This window comes from Hypanus sabinus, chromosome 9, assembly GCF_030144855.1.
Source record: "Hypanus sabinus isolate sHypSab1 chromosome 9, sHypSab1.hap1, whole genome shotgun sequence".
Taxonomy (NCBI): Eukaryota; Metazoa; Chordata; class Chondrichthyes; order Myliobatiformes; family Dasyatidae; genus Hypanus; species Hypanus sabinus.
Genome location: NC_082714.1, coordinates 4,133,840 through 4,147,632, shown reverse-complemented (window position 1 = coordinate 4,147,632; position 13,793 = coordinate 4,133,840). Strand labels below are relative to the sequence as shown.

Here is a 13,793-nt window from a genome sequence, read left to right as displayed (position 1 = left end):
GTCAAGATCTTTGAGGACCTAACCTGCGGCTATAAAGAAGGCAAGACAACAGCTATGTTTCATTAGGAGTTTGAAGAGATTTGGTTTGTCACCCAAAACACTCGAAAACTTCTATAGATGTACCATTGAGAGCATTCTGACAGGCTGCATCACTGTCTGGCATTGGGTGTGGGGTGGGAGGGGGGGTGAGTGCTACTGCACAAGACTGAAAGAAGCTACAGAAAATTATAAATTTAGTCAGCTCCATCTTAGGTACTAGCCTTTGTAGTATCCAAGACACCTTTAAGGAGTGGTGCCTCAAAAAGGTGGCATCCATTACTAAGGACCTCCATCACCCAGGACATGCCCTCTTCTCATTGTTACTGTCAGGAAGGAGGTACAGAAGCCCAAAGGCACACAGCAATTCAGGAACAGCTTCTTCCCCTCTGCCATCTGATTCCTAAATGGACATTGAACCCACAAACTTTTTTCTGCATTATTTCTGTTTTGTGGGATATTTAATCTAACTACTTAATATACATATACATCTTACTGTAATTGATGTATTTATTTTCTTTCTATATAATCATCTACTGCACTATACTGCTGCTACCAAGTTAACAAATTTCACAACACATGCCAGTGATAATAAACCTGATTCTGATTCTAAAAGGGATATCAGGGCAGTTTCATCATACGAATGGAGCTGCATATTTGGAATGAGCTGCCAGAAATAGTGATTGAGGCAGGCATATTAGCAACGTTTAAAATCCATCTAGGTAAGTACATGGATGCAAGAGGTTCAGAGGGCTATGGGCCAAACCTGGGCAGATGAGACTAGCTTACTGGACAACACAGTCAGCATAGACTAGGGTCAAAGAGCCAGTTTTCTTGCTGTTTGACTCTAGTGCTGAGAGACCCACTGCAGCTGCCCTGCCAAACTTCCCATTCTTACCTTGCCTGTTCTAAAACGTCACCATGCCCCGTCCCTCGTCTCACTATGACCCAGTCCATGTGAATCACTCCCCTCCCTGGGATCCCACTGCCCAGCTGTGCTGCAGAGATTGACAGTGACTCTGGTGGGAAATTCGCGGTCAGTTGAAACATCCAAGTCCTACCCCCTTACACATTGCCCCGCTCCTTCACTCAGGTATCCACCTGCTCGTCCCCACTGGCTCACCTGGAAGGTCAGGCGGTATTCTCTGGTGTCCACCTTCGCGCTGATGCACTCTGCCACCACCATCCCCAGCCGGCGCACTCGCACCAGACTGCTGTCCAGGTGACAGTCCACACCTCCCGTCATCAGAGAGAGAAGCTCTGCAGAGGAAGAGTCACATAGACTGGGGCTGGCCCACTGCACACACTCTCCCCACTCCCAACCCAACTTCCTCCCCTACTCCATAACTTTTCCCCATCCCCTCTCCTCTCCTAAGACATACCAGACCACAATCTCTCCCTACTCCCCACTGCCTAATTCCTTACCCAAATCCCACTGCACACCGCACATCTCCCCTCTCCCTACTGCACATTCTATCATTAACACATACCCTATACTCCCAACCCCCAACAACCAGTAATGCCCCATTGACTCAGTGAGCCCCTCCTTCCCCCTCACCTGCTCGGTGATGCTGGGTCTGTGCCTGACTGAGCTCTCCAAGAGTAATGGCGATGGCCTTGCTGATGTACACTTGCTGCTCGATTGGGCTGTGCCTGACCGCACTCCGGCTGCCCCAGATCTCCAGCAGCCTCTTCAGCACCTGCACTCAGACACAGGCCCCACCCTTCATTAGCCGTCAGGTAATGTTGCAGCTCTATAAAGTTCTGGCTAGACCACACTTGGAATATTGTGTTCAGTTCTGGTTTCCTCTTATAGGAAAGATGTGGAAGCTTTCAAGAGGGTACAGAGGGGATTTACCAGGATGCTACCTGGATTAGAGAGCATGTTTTATGAGGATAGTCAAAGGTTTTTCTCTTTGGAGAAAAAGAGGACGAGAGGTGACGTGATACGAGACCCAGATAGAATGGGCAGCCAGAGGCTTCTTCCCAGGGCAGAGATGGAAAATACGAGACGGCACCTGTGTCTATAAGCTATCCTACGTATTTACCTTTATTATGTTTTTTTTAAAATTACTGTGTTCTTTATTTTATGGTGTGTTTTTTGTGCTGCATTGGATCCAGAGTAACAATTATTTCACTCGCATTAGCACTTGTGTACTGGAAATGAAATTACACAATCTGGAATAACTTTAACGGAGGAAAGTATGGTGGGGGGGAGCTGTTAGGGGTAGGTTTCTTACACAGAGGCAAATACGTTAGGGATAGGCACGTGGATGATAGAAAAACAGAGGGCTATGTGACAGGGAAGAGTTATACTGATCTTGGAGCAGGTTAAAAGGTTAACACTACATTGTGCTGCACTGTTCGATGTTCAGTGACCCACTCCCCACTCACAACCTCAGTTCCTGCTGCTGCTGAGACTGCAGTCCTGCTCCAGTATCTCACTGTGGTCAAATTCGGGGGCTGTTCCCTGCTCCAGTGATCAGATCCCACAACTACAGCCTTACAGCAAACCCCCAGCTGGTAGCAAGATCCCTTCCCCAACAACATTGTCCCACTTACCTCTATTAACAGGGTGTCCCGAGTCACCTCCCTGGCCAGGTATCCCAGCAGGCTTTGTAGGACAGACGTCTGTGCTAAGCAGAAAGACAACATCAGTCCCCCACCTGAACACGCTCCCCAATGCCCGAAATCCCAAAACAATACCTCCATACTGAGTTGCTCCTCACTATCCGTACACTTCTTGGATTCAGATATATTTGTCAATTGTACATTGAAACATATAGTGAAACACTTTGTTGGCTGCCACAGCAGCGTAGCGGTTAGCACACTGCTAATACATGTCACGGCATCATTGTTCAGAGTTAAACTCTGCTACTGTCTATAAGGAGTTTGTTTTCTCCATGACTGCGTGGGTTTCCTCTGGGTGCTCCGATTTCCTTTCACACTTTAAAGATGTACAGGTCAGTGAATTGTGGCCATGTAACATTGGCACTGGAGGCCAGACGGAGTGGCTTCCCCATCTTAGTCAACCAGAAGAGACAGGAGAGAGACCAACCTGTTATGTAAATAATTCTACTCAATATCAAACTGCAACAATGACTACACTTCAACGTAATGGTTAATGTGATGCTATTACACCTCAGGGCTCCAGAGTTTGGAGTTCAATTCTGGCACCTTCTGTAAAGAGTTTGTACATTTCTCCCCAAGAACTGTGGGTTTCCTCCCAGGGGCTCTGGTCTCCTCTCACAGTCCGAAGACGTACTGGCTGGTAGGTTAATTGTCCTGTGATTAGGCTTGGGCTAAATAGGTGGGTTGCTGGGCAGTACAGCTTAGAAGGGCCTGTTCCGCACTGTACCTCTAAATAAAATAAAAATAACTACAGAATGGTGCAGGGGAATGGGAGGACCTGTCAAAGTACAGCCAATGCCACTGCTGGGTACTATCGCACCCAATTAAATTGATCTTGAGTCATGCACTCCTGGATTAGCAAGTCCAGTTCCTGGGTGAGCTTCCTGCTGAGGAAGTTCACCAACATTCACCGGACAGGTTCCTGGCAATGTGGGTCTTCACTGAGGAGAGATTAAGCAGTTGGCACCGGAAGAATGGCAACACTTGCGGGCTGCCGCGCACATTCTCCGACTCTGTTGGTCATTGTACATTTTGATGTACTGTACATGTGACAAATAAAGCTGATCCTTACCTTTGAAGATAAATGATAACCTTTATTTGTCATATGCATATCAAGACATAAAGTGAAATGCATTGTTTGTGTCAACGAGCAACACGGTCTGAGGATTTACTGGGGCAGTCCACAAGTGTTACCATGCTTCTGGTGCCAATACAGAATGCCCACAACCTACTAAGCCTAACATTTGGACAGTGGGAGGAAACCCTCTCAAGAACATACAAACTCTTCGCATTCAGCAGCGGGAATCGAAGCCTGGTCATCGGTGCTGTCTCACCCATCATCCCGGCTTGGAAATATACCCCCCGTTTCATCACTGTCACTAGCTCTACCTCCAGGAACTTCCACTGTCACTGTTGGAAAAGGCAATGCATGCATCCCAGGGCACGATCAAGTTCAAGTTTAATTGTTATTCAACCGTACAGATGTATATAGCTATATACTTTCCTTTGGGACCAAGGTGCAAAACACAGTACATACATCACACATAACACATGTGGTTACCATTACACAGTCACAAAAATTAATATTAGAAATGAACACAAAAAACCTCACCCCCAACTCCATCCTCTGTACTCCCAGTACCCAGCCTGCTCCACACCCACCTTATGGTGATACTGTAAGAGAAGCAGTTTATGTGTCAGGAGAAACTCAGCCTTCTTGTTCTTCAAAACGATACTGCCTAGCAACCGAGATAATACTTCGGGACTGAGGAGAAAAGGGGAGACAATAAGGAAATGATGGCCCTTTTCTGGAGACCCTCCCCACCAACAGCATACAGATCATAAATACAAGATATTCTGCATACAGGAAATCCAAAGTAACACACACAAATACTGGAGGAACTTAGCAAGTCAGTTAGCAACTGTGGAGGGGAATAAGCAGCCAACATTTTGGGAGAGACCCTTCATCAGGTCATAAAAGCACACTAACGCAGCATCTCCTCTGGTGTGCTGCTCTCTCTGCACAGCTGTATCATACAGTCACCCATTAAACAGCATGTCGCTCATTTACACTACGCCTCCCCCAGTGCATGCTCTATCGACAGCTCACCGCTCTCAGCGGCCACTCGTCAAGGCGCTGAGCAAGGTGGCCCAGACAATCTGCTGCTGCAGCCAGGTTCAGGAAGAATTATCCCTCAACCATCAAGCTCTTGAATCAAACTTCATTTCATTCCCCATCACTGAACTGTTCTCACAACCTATGGACTTATTTTTAAGGACTCTTCATCTCACATTCAAGATATTTATTGCTTATTTGCCTACTATTATTATTATTTTTTTTGCTTTGTTTTTACTGTGAATGCCCATGAATCTGAGGGCTGTATATGGTGACATTATATATAGTTTTTAGAGATACAGCATGGATCAGGGCCATCCACCCACCTATTTAACCCTAGCCTAATCACAGGAGAACCTGCAATGACCAGTTAATGTACTAACCAAGAGGAAACTCCCCCGTTTCAGAGGGAGAATATACAACCTATTTATAGACAGTACTGGAATTGAACTCCAGACTCGAGAACTCCCCCGAACTGTTATAGTGTCAAACTAACTGCTATGTTGCTGAGGCCATATTTGTGCTGTGATAGTAAATTTACTTTAAACTCCATCATTTACTTTGGAAACTATGACTCCTGGGTAGTTGCCCCTTGTACCCCAACCCCTTCCCCAGCTTTGAGATGCTCATATCTCAGCCTTGGCCCCGCAGCCTCTCTCCCTGGACTCACCCTTCCGCTCTCTGGACCACACCAGACAGCACGCTCTCCATCCAACGCTCTGGTACACACTCCACCAATCGCCAGCAGATCCGCCGCCAGATGCAATCGGACTGGGTAAGGAGAGCAAGCTTGGGCACCAACACTCCCAGAACACCGTCTGAGGAAACAGCAGTCAATCACAGACAGGAGAAGTCAGCTCAATGGGCCACGTGGTCTGTTCAACTCCAACCCCCCATCCAGGAACAATATGTGGGGCTCCAGCAGTGAACCGGGAAGTCATTATTTTGTGTGTGGGGAAACCAGAGCCTTACATTTATCCTGGGAGAGAAAGCAATTGCTAAATTCCTTCAGATGTCACTGTGTAACTGGCCTTTCCCTGACTCCTGCACTGGAGGAATTCCCTCAGAGTGTCTCAGGTCAGTGTGTAACTGGCCTTTCCCTGACTCCTGCACTGGAGGAATTCCCTCAGAGTGTCTCAGGTCAGTGTGTAACTGGCCTTTCCCTGACTCCTGCACTGGAGGAATTCCCTCAGAGTGTCTCAGGTCAGTGTGTAACTGGCCTTTCCCTGACTCCTGCACTGGAGGAATTCCCTCAGAGTGTCTCAGGTCACTGTGTAACTGGCCTTTCCCTGACTCCTGCACTGGAGGAATTCCCTCAGAGTGTCTCAGGTCACTGTGTAACTGGCCTTTCCCTGACTCCTGCACAGGAGGAATTCCCTCAGAGTGTCTCAGGTCAGTGTGTAACTGGCCTTTCCCTGACTCCTGCACTGGAGGAATTCCCTCAGAGTGTCTCAGGTCACTGTGTAACTGGCCTTTCCCTGACTTCTGCACTGGAGGAATTCCCTCAGAGTGTCTCAGGTCAGTGTGTAACTGGCCTTTCCCTGACTCCTGCACTGGAGGAATTCCCTCAGAGTGTCTCAGGTCACTGTGTAACTGGCCTTTCCCTGACTCCTGCACTGGAGGAATTCCCTCAGAGTGTCTCAGGTCAGTGTGTAACTGGCCTTTCCCTGACTCCTGCACTGGAGGAATTTTGCCGCTGGTCCTATGACACTTGAATCTGGTTGTTTTATGGATTAATTGTTATCTTATTAGTCAGAGCAAGGTTTTGTAAAATATGACATTTTTGTTCTCTCTTCTTCTTTCATTTGTCATTCTTGTAACACCAAAGGGACGTAAGCAATAAGTTTTACATCTGTTTCTTTAGTTTGGAACTTCTGGATTGCAAAAACACCAGGATTTACAGCCTCAAACAGAGTTCTGACAATTCTTCACTTCAGGGTCCCTCTTCTTTGAGGCACTTCCTGAGCTCTTCAAACAGTCCAACCTCACTATCCCCAACCCCAGCCCTTCCGCCTGTCCAGGTACAGTGAGACCCTGAACAAGACCAGACCCCTGGTAATAGCTGAACCTCTTGCACGCCGGATGATGGGGACCTCTTACTGCCTCAAAAAGGCAGCATCCATCATTGAGGACCCTCACCATTCAGGACATACCCTCTTCTCATTCCTACCATCAGGGAGGTGGTAGGTGCCTGAAGCCACATAAACAACCTTTTACGAATGGCTTCTTCCCCTCTGTCATCAGATTTATGAATGGTCCATGAACCCATTAACACTACCTCACTATCTTGCTCTCTTTTTGCACTTTTTATGTATTCTTACTGTAATATTTAGTACATATTTATGTATTACAATATCCTGCTGCAACAAAACAACACATTGACGGCATATGTCAGCGATAATAAATACGATTCTGATTGAAGTCACCCAGCAGGGTGTCTCAGACTCACCACTGTGTCCCTGAATGCAGACCTTCCCCAATAGCTGAGAGACGAAGGAGAGGGAACTGTCCGAACCGCCTGAAAGAGAAGGTAGCAAGTCAGGGGCCAGCAATAACTGCCCAACATAAGACAGAATGAATTCCTGTCCCAAGCCTACACTCCTAGCGTCAGTGAGAGACTTGAGCTGCTAACTTGTACACTCCAGTCAGGTTAACATTGAATATAGAACAGTACAGCACACGATGCATTCCAACCCTTCGAGCAGTACCGCCAGCAACTCTTGATCTAACTCTAGCCTAATTGCAGGACAATTTTCTGATGAATCTATCAACTGTTACATCTTTGGACTGTGGGAAGAAACCAGAGCACTGGAAGGAAACCCATGCATTCCATGAAGATAATGAATAAACTCTTTAAAGTGGACGCCGGGATTGGACTCTGAAGTCCCAAGCTGTAATAGTGTTGCACTGACTACTAGGCCTCTGTGGTGGCCCATGTAGTGCTGAATTTGCTCTGCCACTCCATCGTGGCTGATTCATTATCCTTCTCAACCCCATTCTCCTGCCTTCTCCCTATAACTTTTGATGCCCTGATTAATCAAGAATGTCCACAGCCGTCTGTCGCAATGAATTCCACAAGTATCGGTTTTGCACTCTCTTTTTCTACCTCCGACCACTGTCTATTATGATTTATATTCTGTGTATTGTCTGTACCGATGTGCTTGTGATGCTCTTGCAAACAAACTTGTTATTGTACCTGTACCTCACCATACTTGGGCACATGACAATAAATTCAACTAGATACACATTTGAATCTGAAGCTGATTGGTAATAATATTCAGGGAATGATGTAGGTGGATTAGAATGTGGTCAACTGGATCAGCAAATCTGTGGATGACACCAAGATTGGGGCACAGTGGACAATGAGGAAGACTATCAAAGTCTGCAGTGAGATCTGGACCGGTTGAAGACATGGAACTAAAAATATCAAATAGAATTTAATGCAGACAAGTGTGAGGACAAACCAGGGTAGGACTTACACAGTGAGTGACTGAGCACTGAGGAGTAAGGTAGAATAGAGTTAACTTTCAATACAGATCCATATTTCTTTGAAAGTAGCATCTCAGATAGAACGGGTCATAAAGAAAGCTTTTGGCATATTGGCCTTCATAGATCAAAGTACTGAGTACAGGACATACAAACACGCTGGATGAACTCAGCAGGTCGGGCAGCATCCGGTGAAACGAGCAGTCAAATGTCAGGACTGAAGAGGGAGGGGGCAGGGGCCCTATAAAGAAGGTGGGGAGAGGGTGGAAGGTGCCAGGTGAAAAACCAATCAGAGGAAAGATCAAGGGGTGGGGGAGGGGAAGCAGGGGAGGTGAAGAAGAAATGTAAGGGGAAAGCACTATGGGTAGTAGAAGGTGGTGGAATCATGAGAGAGGTGATAGGCAGCTGGAAGAGGCAGAGTGAAAGTGGGATGGGGGAAGGGAGAGGGAGGGAATTACCAGAAGTTGGTGAATTCGATGTTCATGCCAAGGGGCTGGAGACTACCCAGACTGTATATGAGGCATTGCTCCTCCAACCTCAGTTTGGCCTCACCGTGGCCGTAGAGGCGGCCGTGTATGGACATATCCGAATGGGAATGTGAAGCAGAGCTGAAGTGGGTGGCGACTGGGAGATCCTGTCTGTTGTGGCGGACGGAGTGGAGGTGCTCGACGAAGCGGTCCCCCAATCTGCGTTGGGTCTCACCGTACCAGATGCAATAGGTGACCTCAACAGACTTACAAGTGAAGTGTTGCCTCACCTGGAAGGACTGTTTGTGGCCCTGAATGATGGTAAGAGAGGAGGTGTAGGGACAGGTGCAGCACTTACACTTGCAGGGATAAGTACCAGGTGGGAGTTCTGTGGGGATCAGGACGGATGTGTGGACCAGGCAATCACAAAGGGAATGATCCCTGTGAAAAGCAGAGAGGGGTAGAGAGGGAAAGATGTCCTTAGTGGTGGGGACCTGTTGAAAGTGGCGGAAGTTGCAGAGGATAATATGCTGGATCCAGAGGCTGGTGGGGTGGTAGGTGAGGACAAGGGAAACACGGTCCCTGTTGTGGTGACAGGAGGATGGGGTGAGGGCCAAAGTGCGGGAAATGGAGGGGATGCGGGTGAGGGCATCATTGATGAGCACAGGAGCTAGGCTGTTATGTTGAAACCGTATAAGACGTTGGTGAGGTCTAATTTGGAATACTGAATATAGTTTTGGTCAATAAATAAGATTGAAAGAGTGGGTAGAAAATTTACAAGGATGTTGCTGGGACTTGAGGACCTGAGTTATAGGGAAAGATTGAAAAGATTAGGACTTCACTTCCTGGAGCATAGAAGAATAAGAGGAGATTTGACAAAAGTATACAAGATTCTGAGGTGAATGTAAGAAGGCTTTTTCCACGCAGGTTGGATGAGATAAGAAATAGAGGTCATGGGAGAATGGTGAAATGTTTAAGAGAAACCTGAGAGGGAACTTCTTCACTCAGAGGGTGGTGACAGTGTGGAAGTGGTGGATATGGGTTTGATTTCATTTCATTTCATTTAAGAGAAATTTGAATAGGTACATGGATAGTTGGTCCAGATTGATGGGACTAGGCAGATTAATAATTCTGCACCGACTAGATGGGCCAAAGGTCCTGTTACTGTGCTGTAGTGCTCTCTCTATGACTGGTTTTGTGGCTGGAAGCCTTTGATCAGGTGTGCAGCGCAGTGATTGATTTTGGGTCCTTTATTAAAGCTCTGGGATATGAATGTAGAAGCTTGTCTTATGAGGATAGGTTAAGTGTGCTAGCGCTTTTCTGTTTCGAGTGAAGGCTGCTCCTACTTGTTAAACCCGTTTCTGTTCCATCAGATTCTCACCTCTCAGTCGCTGTTTGACCCTCTCCAGGGCCGACAGCATCTCGTGGCCCAGCAGTGGGTAGTAGTTCTCTGGGTAGAACGCTGCCCGGTTTCTCTCCCGAAGCTTGTTAGCCATGTGATCTGGAAGAGCAGCGATTCTGGCAAGCAGAGGCTCACGGTCTGTTTGTGGAAGTTCGCCATCTTGACTCACCTCCCAGATCAGCTCAGCCATCCGGTGTTCCCGAAGGAACCGCTCCAGGATTTCCACACTTCGGTTCTGCCGGAAGCCCGGGCTGCAACACAGAACCCAGTGGTAACAGACAGGGTGCAGATCAGGATCCAATCCTTGAACGTATTCCCACACAAGAGGGTGTGGATCCCTATGCAATCCCAATACATCCCCACCAATTCACAGAGTGCAGATCCGGATCTGATCCTAGACCCTATTCCCACCCAATGGACAGAGTGTAGACTGAATTCAATCCCAGACTGCATTCCCACCGATGGACTGAATGTGGATCCAGGTTGAATCCTGGAGCCCATTCCCACCCAATGGACAGAATTTAGATTGGATTCAATCCCAGACTGCATTCCCACCGACGGACTGAATGTGGATCCAGGTTGAATCCTGGAGCCCATTCCCACCCAACGGACAGAGTGTAGATTGGATTCAATCCCAGACTGCATTCCCACCGACGGAGTGAATGTGGATCCAGGTTGAATCCTGGAGCCCATTCCCACCCAATGGACAGAGTGTAGATCCAGACACAATACCACTGATGGACAGTGTGTGGATTCGGATCCAGTCCCAGACACGTACCCAGAAATGGCAGCCGGCCTTGCATTGCCTGATTCCCAGATGGGAAGGCCCCTAACATGGACAAGGGGCAGGGTGCCTGGGTGCTGCCCTGGTGGAGGGTTACCTGGCCAAGGTGACAGCATCCAGCAGCACCAGGTAGGCATGGAGTGGAGGTCCATCCAGGAAAAATCCATCCAATAGCTCCCTCTGCTGGTTGTTGGGCAACAGCTGTAACCAATCAGCTTGCAGATTACTGACTAGCACTTGCAGGAACCGGGGGTAATGCATGTTTAAAAATTCCTGGCTCTGCGGTGAGCGTTCTCCCTCGGTCGGCTCCAGGTACTGCCTCATCGCCTGCAGGATGTGTGTGATTTCTGCGCCATCCCTGGAGGAGGACAAGGTGCCCAGGGCTTGTCTGACAAAGCTGTGCGATTGTAGAACTTCAGCCTCCATTGGTGACAGGATCTAGAAGAGCAGATAGAGTGAGCTAAAACCAGCCTCTAACCAACAAACTGTATTGGTTTAATACCACAAAGGAGTTTTATTCCACACTGCCTCTCTTAAATAAAAATAAAACATCCTCTCTTTTGTTACCAACCAACTTTAGATCCAAATCTGTATTTAAGTCATTTGCAATTTACTGTCATGTGTGGTGAGGTAGGGGTACGATGAAACACTTGCAGCAACATCACAGGCACCTTGGTACAGACAACCCTCAAAATTATAGGCGACTGGAAAGAGAGAGCAGTGCTTCAGCTTTCTGAGGAGAGTTGACACATCACCAAATATTTCCAAACTTCTATAGATGCAGTGTTGAAAATATCCTGGTTAGTTGCATCACAGCCCGGTGATAATGCAGTTCCAACACTGCAAAAGATTAGTGAACACAGCGGTCCATCACGGGCATGGCCCACCCCACCAATGACAGTATCTAAAGGCAGTGGTGCTGCAAGAAAGCAGCATCCATCATCAAAGGCTCCCATCATCCTGGTAATGCCTTTTCTCCCTGTTACTGTCAGACAACAGATATAGAAGCCTGAAGCCCCACAGCATCTGGTTCAGGAACAGCTACTTTCCTACAATCATCCTGCATAACCGTATCCTGACCCAGAAATGGGACTCTGCAGACCACCTCTTGCACTAGTGTTGTTTTGCAAAATTACCTTGTTTTTCATATTTTCCCCTCTCTCTCTGTATAATTTACGTTCTGAGGGTTGTCTGTACTGACGTGCCTGTGATGCTACTGAAAGTTTTTCGTTGTACCTGTGCCTCACCATACTTATGTACATGACAATAAATTCCAGTTGACATGACTTAAATATGGATCTGGTAATAACAGAGAGGATGATTTATTTTTATTTAGAAATAGCACAGAATAGGCCCTTTGAGCTGTAACACCCCTAACACCAATTTAACCCTAGTCTAATCCCAGGACAATTAACCTACTAACCGGAAGTCTTTGGACTGTGGGTAGAAACAGGAGCACCTGGAGAAAACCCATGCATTTCACAGGTCACTGGGATTGAATTCCAAAGCCCTGAGCTATAATAACGTGGCATGAAGTGCAACACGACTGCAGCACCCACGTTGGTTTTACGGTTGGAAGCACTTGTTCGGAGTGTAGCATAGCGATTGATGTTGGGTCCTTTACTTATATATTAAATCAAAATTCAACTTTATTCATCCTATACATTTACTTGCTTCAGAAGTTTTCTGTGGAATTTTAAGGTTTGGGATATGAATATGGAAATATGTTTATGAGGATAGGTTGAGCATGCGAGGGCTTTTTGGAGCAAAGGAGGATGAGAAGTGACTTGATAGAGGTGTACAAGATTATGAGAACCATAGATCGAGTGGATAGCAGAGACTTTTTCCCCCGGGTGGATGTGGATAATACGAGGAACATCATTTTAAAGTGACTGGAGGGAAATGCAATATCAGGGGTGGGCTTATTTCAAACAGAGTGGTGGGTGCTTGGAACTTGTGGCTGGGGGTGGTGGAGGAGGCAGATACGTTAGGGACATTTAAGATAATTGTAGACACATGGATGATAGAAATCGGACAGCTATGGGGGAAGGGTTAGACTGAGTAAGTTAAGAGGCTAGCACAACATCAGTTTTGGACCCATTTTGAACGCACATCGATAAGGTCAGATACCAGTGAAGAATGTTTCCCCTTATGCACACCTGCTAGCTCTATTTCTGATTTGTGGGCTGATGAGAAGTGAGGGGGGACTCTCCCAGGCTGGGTCACGCCTAGGGTTGCAGACAGGGACAGAGAATGGGCTGTTCCTTCCAGGCTCCCTGACCCCGGGATGGTGGTGGCCAGAGACCCCCTCTCCCCCCATGCCACCCCCGCGGGCGCGGCTGCGAGGTTCGGCCGCACATTTTACCTCAGTTCCGGACGGAACCAGCAACGGAGATCCGAAGACCGGGCTCTCGGCCGGCCCGATCCCATTGGCCGCCACGCGACCACGTGACATTCCTGCGCAAATTTCGAACATGCTTGCGCGTTGACGTCATCCCGGCACGGAGGCGGGTCTGTAGATGACGCAATGAACATAGATCAAAGTTCAAAGTAACTTTACTACCGAAGTACATATACGTCACCATATACAACCCTGAGATGCATTTTCTTGTGGGCATACACAGTAAATACAAGCAACACAATAGAATCAATGAAAGACCGCAGGACGGACAAATAACCAATGTGCAAAAGACAACAAACTGCAAATACTGTACAAAATAATAAAAATAATAATAAATAATAAGCAATAAATATTGAGAACATTGAACAGTTCAGTGATGGGGTGAGTGAAGTTATCCCCACTGGTTCAAGAGCCTGATGGTTGAGGGGTAATAATTGTTCCTGAAGCTGATATTGTGGGCCTTGAGGCTC

At 47.2% G+C, this 13,793-nt stretch overlaps 1 protein-coding gene across 7 annotated transcripts in view; it reads right to left on the bottom strand.

Moving 5' to 3' along the window:
- Positions 1 to 13,435, bottom strand: part of telo2 (TEL2, telomere maintenance 2, homolog (S. cerevisiae)) — a 34,488-nt gene extending 21,053 nt beyond the window's left edge. For 5 of the 7 annotated variants that reach the window (XR_009513856.1, XR_009513857.1, XR_009513858.1 and 2 more), the window contains exons 1-9: positions 13,288 to 13,435; positions 11,020 to 11,360; positions 10,118 to 10,389; positions 7,233 to 7,301; positions 5,454 to 5,601; positions 4,330 to 4,432; positions 2,599 to 2,667; positions 1,595 to 1,736; positions 1,160 to 1,296 (exon numbers count right to left, since the gene is read on the bottom strand). Coding sequence is in view for 4 of the 7 variants with exons in the window: in XM_059978877.1 (XP_059834860.1) it covers positions 1,160 to 1,296; positions 1,595 to 1,736; positions 2,599 to 2,667; positions 4,330 to 4,432; positions 5,454 to 5,601; positions 7,233 to 7,301; positions 10,118 to 10,389; positions 11,020 to 11,360; positions 13,288 to 13,398 (1,392 nt within the window). In the remaining 3 variants the exon portion in view is untranslated. The remainder of the gene's footprint in view (positions 1 to 1,159; positions 1,297 to 1,594; positions 1,737 to 2,598; positions 2,668 to 4,329; positions 4,433 to 5,453; positions 5,602 to 7,232; positions 7,302 to 10,117; positions 10,390 to 11,019; positions 11,361 to 13,287) is intronic. The other 2 variants (XM_059978879.1, XM_059978880.1) reach the window with 2 other exon arrangements.
- Positions 13,436 to 13,793: the final 358 nt, after the last annotated feature.